This window comes from Chrysoperla carnea, chromosome 4 (genome assembly GCF_905475395.1).
Source record: "Chrysoperla carnea chromosome 4, inChrCarn1.1, whole genome shotgun sequence".
NCBI classification, from domain to species: domain Eukaryota; kingdom Metazoa; phylum Arthropoda; class Insecta; order Neuroptera; family Chrysopidae; genus Chrysoperla; species Chrysoperla carnea.
The window spans coordinates 67,608,854-67,624,767 of NC_058340.1; the positions used below are offsets into that span (position 1 = coordinate 67,608,854).

At 30.7% G+C, this 15,914-nt stretch overlaps 2 protein-coding genes across 2 annotated transcripts; both read left to right on the forward strand.

Moving 5' to 3' along the window:
• The first annotated feature begins 4,006 nt into the window (after positions 1-4,006).
• On the forward strand, positions 4,007-12,697 carry LOC123297851 (nuclear pore complex protein Nup154). The gene is made up of 15 exons (XM_044879658.1): positions 4,007-4,141; positions 4,229-4,530; positions 4,870-5,554; positions 5,951-6,350; positions 6,862-7,279; positions 7,350-7,576; positions 8,164-8,715; positions 9,113-9,387; positions 10,260-10,368; positions 10,444-10,700; positions 11,228-11,468; positions 11,544-11,772; positions 11,833-11,953; positions 12,317-12,433; positions 12,513-12,697. The coding sequence occupies exons 2-15, from the start codon at positions 4,242-4,244 to the stop codon at positions 12,637-12,639; spliced, it is 4,047 nt and encodes a 1,348-aa protein (XP_044735593.1). The 5' UTR covers positions 4,007-4,141; positions 4,229-4,241; the 3' UTR covers positions 12,640-12,697.
• Positions 12,698-13,639: 942 nt separating this feature from the next.
• Positions 13,640-15,317, forward strand: LOC123298259 (zinc finger protein 1-like). The gene is made up of 3 exons (XM_044880216.1): positions 13,640-13,800; positions 13,884-14,060; positions 14,330-15,317. Exons 1-3 carry the CDS (start codon positions 13,664-13,666, stop codon positions 15,252-15,254), a joined length of 1,239 nt encoding a protein of 412 aa, XP_044736151.1. The 5' UTR covers positions 13,640-13,663; the 3' UTR covers positions 15,255-15,317.
• The last annotated feature ends 597 nt before the right edge of the window (positions 15,318-15,914 follow it).

The following is a 15,914-nucleotide window of genomic DNA, read 5'->3' on the forward strand; positions in this document are numbered from 1 at the left end:
AAACTTTTATCTGAAATGTTTTTGTACCTTTTTTTTATTGAATTACAGTATTATTAAAATTTTTATTTAATTGATTTTCTTTTAACTAAAAACAAATTACAGGTGTTGTTCTTGAATGGATTCTCATTTGTGCTCAATTAAAATGGGAAAAAAAATTTAGAGTATAGAAATTTTTCAAATACTGTCAAAAAAATTGTCTTCGAAAAGTTAAAAAAAACTTTGTTTTATGAATGTCTATTTAAGTTTGAATAATTTCATTCCCAAACTGAAATAGAATTTCTAAAACGAAACTGAAACGAAAAATAATTCAATTGAAATTAACTTTCTGTATTAATAATTTCTACTCATAAAAACAATCAGCAGATCATTTTCTTGCTAGTGCCATTTATATAAATCATATTTTGTTTAAACCATGAATAGGGAAGTTAGTTATTTTTTATTTTTTAATTTTCAATTATCTTGTAACTTCCAAAAAAAAAAAAAAAATCAATGTATTTTATGGTAAATTAAATGTAAGGAAAAAAAGAATATTTTTTATTTAATCGTGAAATATAATTTTATTTTCGTACTTTAGAAATAACTAGCTTCCATTAAATTATATTGTTATAATATTGATTATTCAAAATGAAATTTGCACAAATAGTTAGATATATTATTGAAAATTTCTATTTTTTATTTAAGTCATTCTATTATTGAATAATGACACGCTAGTGAAGATTGCGTCAATGTACACTAATTATTTCAAGAGGAAACTTTTAATTGTCTTTTTATTTGTAACTAGCTGTGAACTACCCGCTTTGCTGGGCAACATTCCCACTTTCACCCCTCCCCCATATCCTTTTCTAGGTTACTATCTATCACCTAACTAAATTTCATCAAAATCCGTTCAGCCGTTTAGGCATGATAGAGCAAAACTCCCAGCAAAAACCATAAAAAAATCACTAACTCAATTCAGTTTTCTGCCTACTTCCTACCCCCTAAGTATGATGACGTGATCATTTTGATCTTATATCCGTTTTTAGGTAACCATCTATTACCTTACTAAATTTCATCAAAATCTGTTCAGCCGTTTAGACGTGAAAGAGCAAAAGTCCCAACAAAAACGACTAAAAATCACTAACTCAATTTAGTTATCTGCCTACTGCCTGCCCCCTAAGAACGATGGCGTGATTATTTATAGCCTATGACCATTTCTAGGTTATCATCTATCACCATACCAAATTTCATCAAAATCCGTTCAGCCGTTTAGGCGTGAAAGAGTAACAGACAGACAGAGTTACTTTCGCATTTATAATATTAGTATGGATGAATAAACTCAAAAACTACTTACCCGATTTTAAAATTATTTCATCAATATAAAACTACATTATCAGCGAGTAACATGAGCTGTATTTTATTTTCAAAAATATTAAAGTTTCCCACGATAAATTGCAAAAATTTAACCCAAAGTGTGTCTCCCCTTATCATGGCTAAACTCAAAAACTACTGGGCTGAAAACACTTTTGTTTTTTTTTTTCGTTAAAGTTATTTTGAATTATTTTTGTCGACGATTAACCATTCTAGAATAAAAAATAGAAATTTTTGATAATTTTTTTATAATGCATTGCGTGTCAGTGTGAAATTAAATAAAATAAGTTTTTCTTTCTTTTGATACATTAATTTGACGTAAGTTTCTAGTTATTATGTGTGAATTCGCCAATCAAATTAATAATAAATAATATATAATAATTATTACACAACCAAAATTTATAATTTTATTTGAAATTTATATGTATATTGAAATAAACAAAAATATCTTTTTTTTAAAACGTGAATAAATTTATAAGTATTAATTTATTAGAAGTGTTTAGTCACATCACATCGTTGTAAAAATATTTTTCCATGCGAATCAATGACAGTCGTCATTTTAAGTCACCCTGGACGTCGAGAAATAAGTTTGCTGGAGAGTCGATTGCGACATTCACTTTTATTTTCCGTATTTCATTTTTCGCGTGTAATAGATTTAAACGTTGTCATGTAACTTATTCACATTTTTTTCAATCTATTTCAAAAACACTTTTTTTTTACGTACAGTGTTGACTTAAGTAGCAATAATTAATGTTTAATCGCTTCAATATTATCTTAAAAAATATTTAAGCAAACAAATTGTTGTGTTTTTTCTTTTGGAATTTTTGCTTGTTCATAGCCAGTAATATTTCTAAATTATATAAACTACAGTCTATGTTTATTCCAAGGGCAAACGCAATAAACTTGCGTTCTTCTTTGTGAAACCTAGTGTGGGAAGTTCATCTTTCACAGTGGTCATTTGGCATTACTATGTCCAAGAGTTCAGTAGAGGCTGGGTTAGTCAGTCTGGAAGAGAGACAGTGCATCTAAGAGAGTGCTGTACAGCTCTTTGCCGACTTTATTAACGTTAATGGTAAATATGATAAATGAAGGTTTCCAATAGTAACTAAAGCAAGGCTAATCGATACATCGGTACATTATTTACACTTAGGTTGATCTTATACCATCTCTTAAACTATTACGGTAAAATGAATGTTGCTCTACCAGGTACAACAGATTTCCTTCATTGTTAAGAAGGATTAAGGAGGTGTTGATGTCTTTTTCCAAAAAATTTAATCTATAACTTTGAAATAATTATTGGCTTGACTGAATATAAATTTGCGATTAAATAAATTTTGTTGCTTGAACAAAACAACTATATTGTGATATTATATATTCAAATTCCTTAAACAAAATTCGATACTACATAATATTTCTAATCGAATTATTTTATTTTAAACAAATCAAAAATTAACAATTAGCTCTATAATTATTATAATTATACTTGATAAAAATTCATTTTAAAACTAAATTCTTAATAATTAAGGAATTTTCTTTGTTAAGTTAAAATTTTTGTATGAGATGTATTAAAAAAAAAAAAACATACTTACCTATACTTGTTTTGAGGATAAAAATTTGAAACTGTTTGAATTATTATATGTAAATAAAACAAAAATGAAAATGTGTTTTGAAATTTTTTGTAATATTTTGTATATTACAACAGTATAACTTTTTTATGTTTGATTATATATACATTTATCTTTAATATATTTTGTTCTTATATCAAATTTTATATCCTTTTTATAAAAACCTCCAAATAGGGTCTTTTCAACCCCGATTTAGGAATTTGGAATCCGTAGAAAGGTCGTTGAAAACCAAATCAAGTACTAACTTTTGTCCACGACTTCGCTCGTGATGATGATTCCTAAAATGATTCATTTAGGGAACCTAACTCACGTATCCGCTCTATATACTACTCACAATATGGACAATGCCAACTTTAAACTAAACATCAGCTTTACTTCCATCCCTTTGGAAAATAACACGGCCTTCGGCCATGAAACTCCCCTTTCCATGGAAACAAATGATTTATGATTTAAAAATAACTCAAAAACTAAAGAGGAACGTTGACATTTCACATGCAGATAAAAGGTAAGAAAAAATACATCATTTTGAAAAAATAAGTGATCTAATAATAATAAAAAACTATTTATCAAAAGGTTCATGAGTTTAGAGTTGATAAAAATTACTAGGATACTATCATAGAAAAATATTTTCGCTGTTGGGGAACAATTTTGACAATTAGGGAGAGGATATTATTAAATTCTCGTATTAAAAATTATTAGTTTTTATTTTTAAGCGGTTAAATACTCTATGCCCATCCATGTTTTCGTCTATTTTTCACAGGTATAATACTATAAAATCATTTTAAATAAAAACAACCATTTTGTGTTGCCACCATTTTGTATAAAAGCGAATAATTTAAAAATAGGAACATGAATATCGCACTTAATAACAGTTTCTTGTATCTGAAATCAAATTAAAAAATCGTAAAATCGTAGATTTCTTAAGAAATAAAAGATAAAACAGAAGGAATTAGTCCAATATTAGCTTCTTATGTTCATGGTTCGTCAAAAGCTGGATCGAATTTTAACCGTTGCTCATAGATAACATATCTTGACGGGTTTATGTTTATGGTGAATGTTTTGAAATAGGAATCAGCAACTTATAAAAAGCCGGGAAGACATTTTAATAATTAATTTTCAATTATAAAAAAGTCATAATTTTAATTTTTTTAATCAAGACTGAATAAAACGTTAGTATTTTCCTACCATGTTTATTTAACTTAACTAATTTTGAAAAATGCTTCAAGGACCTTAACCTAATTAATTATTTTTTTCAGAATTCTTACAAAAATGTACGATACAACGATAGCAGATCGAACTAGGGATTCATATCGAACTTCGACTAACGCCTTGGAGTTAGCAAGTCGTATGATTGATAAACATATTATGATTGATAATGCAGCTCCAACGTTAATTGATTTTACGGGTGTAAGTAACCAATGTGGACCCTCAGCAAGTGGACTTACCGATAATGATTACCCGAATTTAACTGGATTATCGAAAAGTTTTGCTAATATTAATCAATTAAAAATTGTAAATAAAGTTCCTTTACCACCAGAAGTTTTAGAACATTTTGGAAGTATCCTTTTTTATTTTTAAATACAAGTTGAATTGAAGACTCCCTAATACTGTAGGAAATGAAGCATTTGACCCAAGAATTCTCTCCTCGTCAGTAGATTTTTATGGGAGCCGGTGGAAAAGGTTTGTCTGAGTGTACTGAAAAATATCATACAGGTGAGTGCTTGTGCTTTTTTGATTTACGCCCATGGGGCAGGGCAGAAGTTCCCTACTACCGGGCACAAACATTTCCACCGGCTCCCATAAAAATCTACTGATGAGGAGAGAATTCCTCAGTTAGACGGGTTTTTTTGGTTTCATTTCCTCGGTTATAATATTTTTTCCTTAATAAGATGTTCAGATATGCAATGTCATTGTACAATGGGTCTATTCCCCGAAATAAATCGAGCATTTCTTACAATAGACAGTGATATTTACGTTTGGACCTACGAACATGGTTCAGACGTCGCATATTTTGATGGATTAGGCGAAACAATTATAAGTGTGGGTTTAGTGAAACCTAAACCAGGAGTATTTCATCAATTTATCAAATATTTGTTAATTCTTACAACAACCGTTGAAATTGTTGTGTTAGGTGTTACATTCAATCAAGTTTCACACACAAGAGAAACCCAAGACGAAATTAATTTAGTTCCAGAACCAATATTTGTACTACCGACTGATGGTGTACTTGTTACTAAAATTGTTGGAACAGAAAGAGGTCGAATATTTTTAGGTGGACGCGATGGATCACTGTTTGAAATAAATTATCAAGCACAAGGATCGTGGTTTGGGAAACGATGTAAAAAAATAAATCACTCAACAGGAACATTATCGTTTTTGGTACCATCTTTTTTAAATGTTGCATTTACAGAAGAAGATCCTATTTCTGATATAGCTATTGATAATAGTCGACATATTTTGTACGTGCTCACGGAGAAAGGTTCGATTGAGGTGTACGATCTAGGTGATAATGGTGATGGAATGTATAAGATTGTTAAAGTCTCACAAAATGCAATTGTTCAAAGTGCTCTCAATATTGTAAAGTGAGTATCTTATATATCAATTTAATAATAATAATAAAACATAATAAGGGTACTTCAAGTGGGTCCTTTGTACGTAGACCTTGGGGTCCTCTGCGCCCTCCTTTAGCACGTCTTCGGATAAGTCGTTTCGTAGAAATCCCACAGATTTTTCGTCGAGATCTCTCCCAGGATTGATGGATCTAAGGTTTCGTATACAAACATCTGACGCCCTTCAAATTTCTGCAGGTGAAATAACATGCATGTAGGTTTCATCGTCCTCCATGCAGGCTTTACTAGTAGAATCATCAGAGATCCGCATGTTATGAAGGTGATAGTTCAATCGACAGTATCCTGTCTCCCATCACGCTTCTTAAAATTTGAATGACCTAATTTTATTTTTCTTTAAATTTGTCTTAGAACTTTGGATAGTACAAATTTTCGACCAATTATAAGTATATCAGCATTAAATGGCCATGATTCACCATTGTTACATTTAGTAGCGGTTGCCGAAACTGGTGTACGATTTTATTTCACAACAATTAATTTAACATCAACATCAACAAATCAACGTCCCGTTAAATTACAATTAATTCATGTACGTTTACCACCTGGATTTTCGGCGAATGCACCAGCAATACGTCCAAAAAGTGTACATTTAGCAAACTATCGTGAGAATACTTTAATGATGGTGGCTCAACCCACACAAGATCAAAATCATTTATGGTGTTTGAGTAGTGATCCGTTCCCATTCTTGCCAATTTTAATGGAAGCTTACACAATTTTACCGTTGGATGGTCCAGCATGGGCTTTACAAGAGGTAAGAACACTTTCTTTTTTCTAAGTAGTAAATATTATTTTAATTACTTTCTGTCTATTAAAATTTGAGTGTACAAAAATTTTATTTACAGTCAAATATTGATAACTGGAAGTTGCAACCCCGCCAAATGGCAGGCAATAATAATTCGTACTAATTGAAATAGAAAGTGGTCCCGTTTTCAGAAGTTTCATTTACCTCAGTTTATTATTTGATTTTTCAGGATTTAGGTTGTTTGGAAGAAACTTGCTTGTAATGTCCAAAAATATAATACTTCTTTAATTGCTACAATTATTCTTCTCTCTTTCTCTCTAGTCTTTTCACTTTCCAGACTTTGAAAAGCAGCGGTATTTTAATATCTGTAAGAAGCTTCAAAAGTTACTTTCCGTGCTTCAGCAGCGTATTTGATTCTAAGAGCTACCTTTGTTTCAATTTCTTACTGATTTGGATATTAATTATTTCGACAACTTTGTTTAAAACTTGACTTAAATTTTATTTTAATTTAAAATTTTAGGCTGCGTATAACGAAGATTCAACAACAAATTTCCTAATGAAAAAAGATAAACTTTCATTACAAGGTGATCCACCGTTAGTTGTACGTCAACACATCGAACCACCACGAAAATTTATCGTGCTAACAACACAAGGCGCTCATATTGTTATGAAATTACGTCCAGTTGATTTACTACGAGAAATCTTAATGGAAAATAAAGGACCAGATAGTGAATTTGTCAAAGCTTATTTTCAATCGCAAAATGAAGATCAAGCGTGTGCTACATGTTTAATTTTAGCATGCTTAGAAAATATACAAAATATACAAATTTCGGAGTGGGCAACCAGAGCATTTTTCATGTATGGTGGAGAACCGAAAGTATTTAGTACAATGCCACCTTTAGCAGCAAATATTAGTTCTCCATTTGGTAATCCACAAGGTAAATAAAAACGCTAGCGACTTTGCTACTTCCCTCTCTTTCAGGTAATAAGTTGTTTTTTTTTTCTTAGGATTTAATCCAGGTTATGTATCAACGCCCATGGGTCAACAAAGAGGACCAGGTTCAATGTTATCACCAATTAAACCTCAACATATGCAAATGCAACAAGATGTTGGTGGAACACAAATGTCATTTTCTGCAAAACACAATGGTTTATATTTGTATGTTGGACGTATTTTACGAGAATTATGGTGTACTTCATGCTGTCGAAAAGTTGTTGAAGATAATAAACCATATGTAAGTGTTTTTATAACTGAAAGAGACATGGTTATGTGAGTGGCTGTCTTGGGATGGGACACTTAGATCAAAGAATCCGTTGTGATACCTTCTGTTCTAAGATGGGATCCCTATGAAGCGTCCGACGCTAGCTTCCTGTAAAAGTCGCAACAAATTTGCTTATAGAAGCCCTTTGAAGCGATATAAAATCTTTGGAGCCCCTACGATTGTACTCATATCATATCTGTCTTCTAATACCACAAGTGTGTTCCATTCTCCATCTAAGATTAGCTTTTTTTAAGATATCTTCATTCAGGAGCCACCTGCAGCCATCTTGTGCCATTTCTATTAAGCTCGTCGGCTTTACAATTCTCTGGAATGTCTCTGTGTCCCGGTACCAATACCAGGTTTACATTCATTTATTCCGCTAGGCCATTTAAGGACGTTTGTCAGTCCTATGTTACCTTTAAGTAGACATAGAAATTTTAAACTACATAATTAACATAAAATAAATACCACGATACTCGAAATAAAACGAACTCAACTCGAAGTCAATAAAAATTTATCCTTATACATAATTAACGTTTTCAACAAATTTTCTTCAACAGCTTGTAAGTATTGTAACCGGTGAAGATTGTCTATGGCTATTAAATCATTTACGCGCCTTACGCAACTTCCTGGATAAAAATACCTTACTAGCCCTAAACAGTAACATCAGTGCCACAAATCAAACAATGATTATGCAACGTAACATGAACGAAACATTTAACAATACAAGTCAAATGATTCCACAAAATGCAACAACAACACCAGCTCAACGTTTAACTGCCATACAAGATGCACAATTAGAAGAACGACAATCGTTAGATGCCCTCAAAGTATTTGTTGGGCATGCATGTGAAGTACTTGGTTTATGGAAGATATTAACTGAACATCAATTTCATTTAATTGTTGATAATTTATCACGTGAACATCAGAATATGTTGTTTAATTCAACATTCAAAGATATATTTGTGAATGGACAAGAGTTATTGTGTTATTTAATTATTAGTTTAATTAATAGTTATTTAAATGATAATGCATCGATTGATTTAATTAGTCGAAAATTACGTGAAGTCTGTCCGAATTTGTATAAAAATGAAGATGCTGTATGTTCTAAGGTAAGTCTGTTTTATTTCTTCGCTACAAGATTTTATCTGCATCCTTTTATTTGCACCTGCAGAAATCTGCAAGGCTTCATGCTCGGGTCCGAAATCTAGAATAGGGAATATTCATGTATTTTTTTTATATTTTTAATTCATTGTTTACACCGTTATAACAAAGTAAAAAATATAAATACTGTTGCTGTGTAAAAAATGCTGTGTATAAGTGTAAAAAAATATTTAAAATATATTATAATTTTGAGGTATTTAAGGGTTGTTCTCAAAAAGGGCATACAGGACCTCCCGATCTGGGTGCTAGGGACCCATTTGCGGTACCCCTCTTATGTATTGTTATTATTTATTAACACCTAATTATTAAAATTTCCAATTATATAAAAATATATTTTATTTATAGGCTAATGAAATACTTTTACTTTCGAAGAAGAAACAAAATGTCCACGAAAAAGAAGAATTATTATTCTCAGCATTGAATTTATGTAAAGATGTTGCGCCAAATTTAAATTTAGCAGTTGTATGCCAAAAATTTATTGCAAATGAATTCTATCAAGGTGTATTAGATTTATGTGTGACATGTGCACAAAAATCAGATGATCAAAATGTTGGTTTACATTTTTATAAAAGTAATAAACCAGCTCATGATGAAGATGGTTATCAAGCATATACACGACGGTATTTATTATCATTATTATGAATGATTATATAGAGTGGACCATTTTAATCTATTATGGCTAATAGCTCGTTTTGTAGTTAACCAATCAAAAAATAATTTAAACAAAAGTTACAGAGTTTGATGGGGAAGATATCATGTCCTGACCACAGATTCGACCTAGTTCTCCGGGTTGCTCTAATAATCAATTTTGATCCTAAAAAGTAAGAGGTACAATAACACTTTAAATTAAAAAATTGATCCTCATGAGAAACTAATCTTTTTTATTTAAAACGAAAATCGTTAGCTTTTGGAGGAAATGCGACTTACAAATATGGCATTATTGTATTTAATCGAAATAAAATACGCTAGTTTTAGAAACATTTTTTAGACTAAAGTTAATTTTTAAGATCATTTGAAGACCATGGTCGAATGACCTTGAAATTAGAGTCAGTATAAAGTCATGGACACAGGCGAATGTCCTCTATTACCAATGACAACATTTGGCTAAAGCATTTTTCTGTAGCTAGCTTGTTTTCTTTCGATTAAATGCAATAATGAAATATTTTTCCGAAAGGTAGAGATTTTGGATAAAATGATTTAAATAAAAAATGTTAGTTCTTTTATGAGGATCAATTTTCTAATTTAAAGTGTTCTTCTATCTTTTATCTTTTAGAATCTAAATTGACTATTAAATAACCTGGAGAACTAGGTCCAATCTGATGTCAGAACATGATCCCTCCCTTCAACCACACAGTTATTTTTTGATTGGTTCACTATAAAACGAGCTATTAGTCATAATCGATTAAAATGCTCCACCCTGTTGACAAATGCACAGCCCAAACCTACAAAAATAAAAATATTAAATTTTTGAATTCATATTTTTTGTCTTTAGGATGGAATATTATACAGAAGTCACAAACATGTTAGAAATTTTATATGATAATAATGTACAATCTAATGAAAATGTTTCACAATTAGCATCTTCGGAATCGAGTTTTGTGGTAAGTTCGATTGAGAAATATTTATTTATTTATTTATACAAGAGAATGATACGAATTCATGAATTAATCCTTTAGATTCAGGAAGTGATAAACAGTGCCCTTCAATACGATGATGAATTATTACATATAACAATTTACGATTGGATGTTCTCTCATCAAATGTACTCCGAATTAATAACAATTTCTGAGCCAACATTAGAACAATATTTAATTCGAGCGTCACATGATCATCCCGATTCAATACAAGTTTACAATTTATTATGGAAATATTATGAGCATAATAAAAATCATCCAGCGGCCGCTAAAGTTTTAAATGTTTTAGCAACAGAAGGGTAAGTTTGCTCACAATCAATTTAAATATCCTTTGAACGGTATTATCAGATTCGAGCTTAGCAAAAGGAGTTAATTCTTCATTAACTTAAAGCAGTCATTCCCAAAGTGATCTAAATGGACCCCTTGGGTTCGATTCGAAAGTGAAAGGTATCTACGGTAACGAAAATATGAATAGAGGGTCTATGAGAATCGAAACGGGAGTCTACGGTGTTGAAAATAAGAATAGGGAGTCCTGAGAATACTTCATTCTACAAGCATTCAAGAACAGGGTTATTTTTGGGTAAGGACGATGGCAAAAGGGATAGGTGGTGGATGAACGAAAATTAAAGGCTAAAAATTTGTTGACTGAAAAAAAGGAAAAGATACGAGTAAGATTTTTGTAAAGGACGACCCATTAATGGGAAAAGGGCAGGTACAGTTTGTTATGGTTCTCGCGCTGCCTTAATCTACTATTGCGTGGCAGGGGTCTATCTAAATAATAAAACATTGGTATCGCAACTTAAAAATATTATTTTTACTTTTATAGAAAAGGAATTACATTGAAACAACGGATAGAATATTTAGCACATTCTGTAATGTGTATGCGAAGTGATAAAGTTGGATACGCAGCTCCATTAGGAATATTTTTACGTGAATTAGAAGATCGTATACAGATAGCACGTGTACAGCAAAAAATTTTGGATGCAATTAAAAATACATGTAGTACGCATCCAAATGCTGAGGAAGCCATGAAACATCTAGATGAAAAATTATTTGATATCACAGAGGTTGGTCGAATGATATTTGATCGAGAAAAAACTTTATGGTCGTTTAAAAATCACAACAATCATTGTATGTTTTAGTTATACGAAAATTACGCAGAGAAATTCAATTTATGGGAATGTAAATTAGCCATAATACATTGTTCTGGTCACGATGATGCATCTTTAATACAAAATATTTGGATGAATATAATTGTTTCAGAAATACGACAATGTCGCGGTTCGCCCGAGGATAAAATGACACAACTTTTAAATAAGATACAAGCATTGGCACGAGATTATGGTGATTCCGAAAATTGTTTTCAACTAAGTAAGAAACTTTAAATAAAATTTTGTTTAATTGTTATCTAAATTTGGATTCTTTTTTTAGGGGTTATCATTAATTTATTAGAAATGCAATGTTGTAAACTGTCAGGAAATCCATCACAAGTTCCAAATACATTTTTATCGATGAATATACCATTTGTGAAACTATTGGATACATATAAATCGTAAGTATTTGGGAAAATTAAAAGAAATCTAGTCTAAAAATTACAAAAAACAAAAATTCAATAGGGAATATTCATGTATTTTTTTTTATATATTTTTAATTCATTGTTTACACCGTTATAACAAAGTAAAAAATATAAATACTGTTTAAAAATGGCGACTGGCCTCGACAGAATCCTATTGCTTTATCTGATCTGATTTTAATAGCATCTCTTACCTAAATACGTCTCATCTTCGGGTGACTGGTTGTTCTCAAGAAGAGCACAGAGGATCCCCCAGGTGCTCGGGATCGACTTGCGGTACCCCTATTATATTTTATTATTATTCATATTGAAAGTATTTTAATAAATTATTTTAATTTTTAGATTATTAAGAGAACGAATTACAGGAAATATTGGTAATCCATTTCATATGTATGAAGCAGTTGCGTATTTAATTTCTGCTTTTGTACATAATCCAAATATGGTTAGCCAAATGGATCGGTGAGTAATCATCAAATACCAACAAAAATAAAAATTATATTTCAACACTCATCAATAATTATGTTCTTGTATTTTATAGATTGAAAATTGTTACACGCGCAGAAGATATTATTTCAAGTGCCTTATCATCGTTGTATAGTAAACCGCATACCGAACAATTAATTTCACGTTTAAGAAATATACAAGCTCAATTAAGACTTCATTAATTCATTTGTTTTATTTTGTTTATATAGTTATTCCATTGTTCGATACGCAATTGTTTTTTTTTTTAATCAATATATTAAGTACTGTAATATTATTTTATAAGTAAATTATTTTTAAATACAATCAATCATGTTTGTAATTATTACACAGGTCTGCAAAAAAAAAATTTTTTGTCAGCTGCATGAGATATTTTTACTAAATTATATGTTTTAGAATGCGCTCATTTCAGAAATGATGGCCATTTTTTTTCTATCACGTAAGGTTTTTTTGCAAATTCAAACATAAAAAATTGGTAAAAGCACTCGTTTATTAAAAGTTATACAGTAGTCTGCAAGCATAGTGACATTCCATCTTGACGCTCTCCCTGCTCTTCACTGTAAGCTCCCATTTTCAGGAAAATATTCTATGTAATAGTGTAAAAAATGGACCTTCAGGCTTATCTTGCAGCCTTGAGCTTCGTATGCTGCTAGTTGAACAATGGTTTTGTAGTCAGAATCCTTAGTATTTCCTAAAAACTTTCGCACTACATCCTTGAACGATACCCAAGTTTTTTTTTCCTTCTCAATCATACTTTCCACAAAGAGGGTGTCAGTTAAAAGCCTTCTTATGTCGGGGCCAGTGAAAACTCCCTCTTTCAACTTTGCTTCTGACAGTTTCGGAAATTTTGTTCATAGATATTTAAAACAGTCTCCATCCTTTTGCAGTGATTTTACAAATTTTTTCATCAACCCCAATTTGATATGGAGAGGTGGCAACAAAACATTTTCTGGCGGCACCAAAGTAGTAACTGGGTAACTGGGCAAAACTGCGCGCTGAATTTAACTAAGTGCAGTTCTTTGTAACTTTCTACTTATTTAATAAAGTCTGTTGATAAATATAAACACAATCAAATCGACTGCAGCGCTTATCGTACTCGTAGGCATAACAAAGCAATAATACGTACTCACCATGGAGGTTAACCTCCATGGTACTCACCATGAAGGCTATAAAGGTACTCACAAACATGACAGATGGAAATTGAAAATAATGGGTGGTAAAAATTGTTGTGTAGTTAATTGTAAAAATACACAGAGGAACAGCAAATGTATAATGTACAGTTTTCCAGTAGCCGCTTGGAAATTAGAACAACGAAAAAAATGGATTCAAGCTGTTCGAAGGCAAAAGTAAAAAAAAATTAATAAGATAACCTCACTTTTCAATTTTTTTTTTTTTTTTTTGTAATAGTGTTAAAAATAATTTTTTATAGTGCTGACGGATCACCGTGGATTCCAACTCGAAATTCTTATATTTGTAGTGCCCATTTTATCGGTGGAAAAAAATCAGAAGAGCATTTAAGTCCAAATTATGTTCCAACAATATTTCCTGAAATTTATCAAACTAACCAGGTCTTCAAATCTTCTGCAATCTCCCCAACAGTTAAAAGGTATTATTTTTTGCCGGTAACTAAATTTTTAAGTAAAAAGAATTAATTTCCGATGTACTTTGTCCCAGTTCTGATACGGGCTCCCTTGTACTTGTGGCTATTCGCACCGTGCATGAGTTTTATTTTAGGGAGTTAACATAGTAACAACACATTACTTTATTAATATAATTGTATGGATGGACATATAAGTCTAAGGACTGTATATATGTTTTACATCGAAATTTAATACTATTTTCTTAATTGTTTTGTATTTTAATTATAATTTTCAGAAACATACCGCAAAAACAAAAATCTGACCTCGGTAGATGTAGCAGAGTAGCACGAAATAAACGTGCTGAAAGAAGTAGACGCAAGAAACAACTACAACCAGAAGAAATCGCTGAAATAAAACAAGAAAGTAGTCATTTTCAGGAATCAAATTTTCAGTTTATTGAAAACGAAATCATTAAAACTGAACCGTTAGATTTTGAACAGATAAATGAAAATGTAGATATTTCATTTGTTGATGTAAATAATCCAGTATTAGTTAAAGAAGAAGACATCGAAACGGGGAACATAAATGATTGTTTTCCAAATGAAAATAATTTTATGTTTATCAGAAATGAAAACAATGATATTGATCCATTTCATTCAATTGAAGATGTAAATAATTCCAATGTAGATGAAAATACCAAAAAATTACATTCTGAAGTGATAATTAAAGATGAATTAATAGATGATGCAATCGAGCATACCGAGAAAAACTTAGATTTTCGATTAAAACAAGTCCATCATGGAAAAAAATCAAAAGGAAAACGATACGCATGTGATATTTGTAAATTATCATTTTTACATAAAAGTAATTTAATTGAACATAAACGGATTCACACGGGAGAAAAACCTTATTCATGTGATCAATGTAATAAAACATTTACTTGGGAAGTTAGTTTACTTGGACATCAACTTACTCATTCTAAGAAAATTACAAAGAATTCCCGTGTAGACGAACACGAGCCACAGAAAGACCGTACACAAAAATGTCATTGTAAAAACTGTTGCATATCATTTACTAAAAACAACGATTCGATTCAAGTTAAAGAAATTCGTGGAGAAAGAATATATTTATGTATTTGTGATAAAACATTTACTTCGTTAGCATCTTTAAATGCACACAAAAAAATACATAGTACATGGTGCTGTGGCGTTACCAAATAAGGTTGGGTAAAGCCCTTGAGACGGACTATCAACGTTCGTAAGCAGCTATAAAATTTTATTCCTGACAACACTTACCTTATTTTTATAAAAACTTAAATATTAAATAAATAAAAATCGTTATATATTTTAAATTTTGTGTTATTTTTTAAATTTCCTATCCTATTTTTTCTTTCAGAACAAAATTATCAATTAATTAATAATTTAGTAAAGGTAAGTATTAAATTAATTACATGATAAATAATAAGTCGAGTGGCTGTGTGGATATAGCACTTGCCTGTGAAATCAAGGTACGATGGATCGTATCCTGGTATGGCTAACATTTTTACTTTTAAATTAAATGAAGTTTTCTTGATGTTAAAAATTTTCCATTCTTTTTATAATTTAAATTATCTATATATAACCCGCCCTCTTGCTATAAATAACGTCAGTTATACATATGTCATAAATCACTATTCTGTCAGGGGGTAGGAATTTAAATAATCATAAATATATCTTACTCTTTAAAATTTTAATTCAAACCTCCTGACAGAAGAGTGATTTATGACATAAGTAGGAAAGTGGGACTAACATAATTAATTGTTTTTTGTGAAATAACATGTTCTCCTGTTACAAAATATTAAATAATATGCACAAAAATGACTTGTTATGCTAAAATTTGAA

Excerpts from the sequence above, each read along its gene's own strand:
- LOC123297851 (XM_044879658.1), top strand. The coding sequence starts at position 4,242 with ATGTACGATACAACGATAGCAGATCGAACTAGGGATTCATATCGAACT. Across the intron at positions 6,351-6,861 it reads CAGCATGGGCTTTACAAGAG|GCTGCGTATAACGAAGATTC; the intron begins GTAAGAACACTT and ends TTAAAATTTTAG. Across the intron at positions 8,716-9,112 it reads AAGATGCTGTATGTTCTAAG|GCTAATGAAATACTTTTACT; the intron begins GTAAGTCTGTTT and ends TTTTATTTATAG.
- LOC123298259 (XM_044880216.1), top strand. The coding sequence starts at position 13,664 with ATGGGTGGTAAAAATTGTTGTGTAGTTAATTGTAAAAATACACAGAGG. Across the intron at positions 13,801-13,883 it reads CAAGCTGTTCGAAGGCAAAA|TGCTGACGGATCACCGTGGA; the intron begins GTAAAAAAAAAT and ends AATTTTTTATAG. Across the intron at positions 14,061-14,329 it reads ATCTCCCCAACAGTTAAAAG|AAACATACCGCAAAAACAAA; the intron begins GTATTATTTTTT and ends TATAATTTTCAG.